Here is a 2232-nt window from a genome sequence, read left to right as displayed (position 1 = left end):
GTGCATAGCTCTTACTATCTTCGGTTGCATTTGCCATTGTCACCTGTGCAGCGCTCCACAAGTCGCCTCTGGAGTTGTCAAAGGCCGTGCACATGGCGGACAAATCCTGCCGTCAGTACGTAAATGGGGATCGAAACGAATGAAAGAACTGCCTGGTTCAATGCACAGTTGAAGTAAAACCGAGTCACTACAAATTATCAAGTAAATCACCCAGTTCTCCTTCCTTTTCCCAACTTATGAATCCCAACATTTAAATTAGTTAATTTGCATCTTTGTTGTTCTAAACTTGCATCAACGGCAAACGCACAGTGTTTGTGTGAACAGCATAGCACATTGGTTGTGGCCATTTGGGGCGGCATCAAGAGGTGGTCTATTCCGCTCAAGTCTTCCGCCCACGACACCTCACGTCATCGCCATTTTCACTCGTCTGATGGTCATTGGGCAGACTGAGCACAGATGCCTTGTTCTTCTGCACGCCATTCCTATTTCCGTGGATGTAGACTTTGGTCCAGTAGGGTGGAGGCAGCCTGCTCCAACGCAGATGCAGCTCGTCTGTCACCTCTGCAATCACTCTGAGGGCCTGAAAAAAATAAGACAAACAGCCACCGCTCAAGGCACACCACGGTTCGCCATTTAGTGTGATTTAATTCAAGAGACTACTGCACCCATATGCAAATCTGTACAAGTTGTAAAGGAATTTAGGTCCCGTTGGAACCTCTTTGGAGATTTTGTCTTGTTCCTACTTTTCTAGGAAAGATCAACCTTATGCCATTCTGTCGGAACAGATGGGGATTCAGTGCCAATAACCCAATTCAGACTCCTTCAATCATGTTGTTTGAGCCACTTAAGCTGGTGGTTGACCAATCGTCAAGAGATAACTAATCCTCAACGCTAAATGCAGAAGGACAGCGCCAAATTTGCCTTTTACTTTTAGTTTGGAGCCTCATTCATTTTGTCTGTGGTCCGCTCTTTACACATTTCACTCACCCATCTTTGGATTCCCGCTTTCCAACACAAACTAACCCTAACAGTTCTACTTTGCGATCAGAAGGCGTAAGGAAGCAAGTTTCAGACACAGACGCCATCCTTGTCAGCGTAGAAGCACATTTGTAGTCGCAGAGGGTCAGCCTAAACCACCTTCATTTAGCTAGCATGGATTCAACGAGCTCGGTGCTGACCTACAATTTAGACATACTAGACCGGCCACCTCTAACCAATCCAAATTGACCTCCATACATGAGGGATGTTACAGTCCTCCATCACCTCCATTCACCTCAATCATCCACATTAGTTGATTCTCACCCGCATGTAACCTCAGATTTCATGTTTGCAGAGGGAGAGCATCATCACTACCGAGTCAGGACCACCAGCATGTAACAAACAGGCACAACGTGTCTTTTCGGCAATAAGTAGGACATTTGGCTACCAACTAGCGGCATTTCCCTTCTCATAAGAACAAAGGAACTAATGGCATGTCTATGGCATGTACAAGTGCGTGCGGAGGAAACGGCTTGTTGTGTTTGTGAGGGGGCAGGATTACGCCTGCTTCTAGTAATGACTGACCTGTGGGTTTACACACTACAAGGAACGTAGAAAGGTGTGTTTGTAGGAGGGTCCTAACTACTTGCAAATAATGCTTTACAAATATCTGCTTCTGTGCCATCTGGGTCCTTTAAACACGATTTCATTTAGTAGCAGTGCGCTCTAGTTTTCCCTCCGCTTCACACTTATGCCCATTCTCGGCCAAATTTGTCCATATTATAGACGCTCAGACCTCTTGTACGACTTCCTTTCCTGAGTGTAACCATCAGTATGAATGCACAACGGCTTCCTAATCAAATCTACTCAACCCCCTTCGGCTGATGATGAAGGCACAAAAGAGCGGCTTTTTGAGTGAGTAGTCTCCCAGCCACAAATGATTTGACTTTATGGAGCTACTTGGTTGGCTCCCCTTTAATTCATAAAAGATCTATCGAGTAGAGGAATGACAAACTCACCTTATCCAGCATCTCTTTTGTATGCCCAGCAGAGATACAAAATCGCGATCGCGAGGCAAGAAGCCCAGTGGCAGGGAAGCCGACAATGACCACACCAAGGCCACGTTCAAGGCACATTCGCGAGAAGGCGACCAATTTACCGGGCATGTAGAGGATAATGGGAATGACTGGACTGTCACGATTACCGAAGATTATCAGTCCCATCTGGTGCAGGTGGGCTCGGAAGTAGCGCGTG

General features: G+C 46.5%; 1 protein-coding gene across 1 annotated transcript in view; it reads right to left on the bottom strand. All coding sequences in view use genetic code 11, as the record gives it.

Moving 5' to 3' along the window:
- Positions 1–379: 379 nt before the first annotated feature.
- Positions 380–2232, bottom strand: part of EGR_09456 (Serine palmitoyltransferase 2) — a gene marked incomplete at both ends in the record, with an annotated part of 7448 nt that continues 5595 nt past the window's right edge. Inside the window, 2 exons of the mRNA XM_024498705.1 lie at positions 380–580; positions 1998–2215. Coding sequence (XP_024346892.1) covers positions 380–580; positions 1998–2215 — 419 coding nt within the window. The remainder of the gene's footprint in view (positions 581–1997; positions 2216–2232) is intronic.

The sequence above is a fragment of the Echinococcus granulosus genome (assembly GCF_000524195.1).
Source record: "Echinococcus granulosus chromosome Unknown EG_S00148, whole genome shotgun sequence".
Classification (NCBI taxonomy): Eukaryota; Metazoa; Platyhelminthes; class Cestoda; order Cyclophyllidea; family Taeniidae; genus Echinococcus; species Echinococcus granulosus.
The sequence above is the reverse complement of the archived record's forward strand: the minus strand, read 5'-3'. Positions and strand labels throughout refer to the sequence as shown.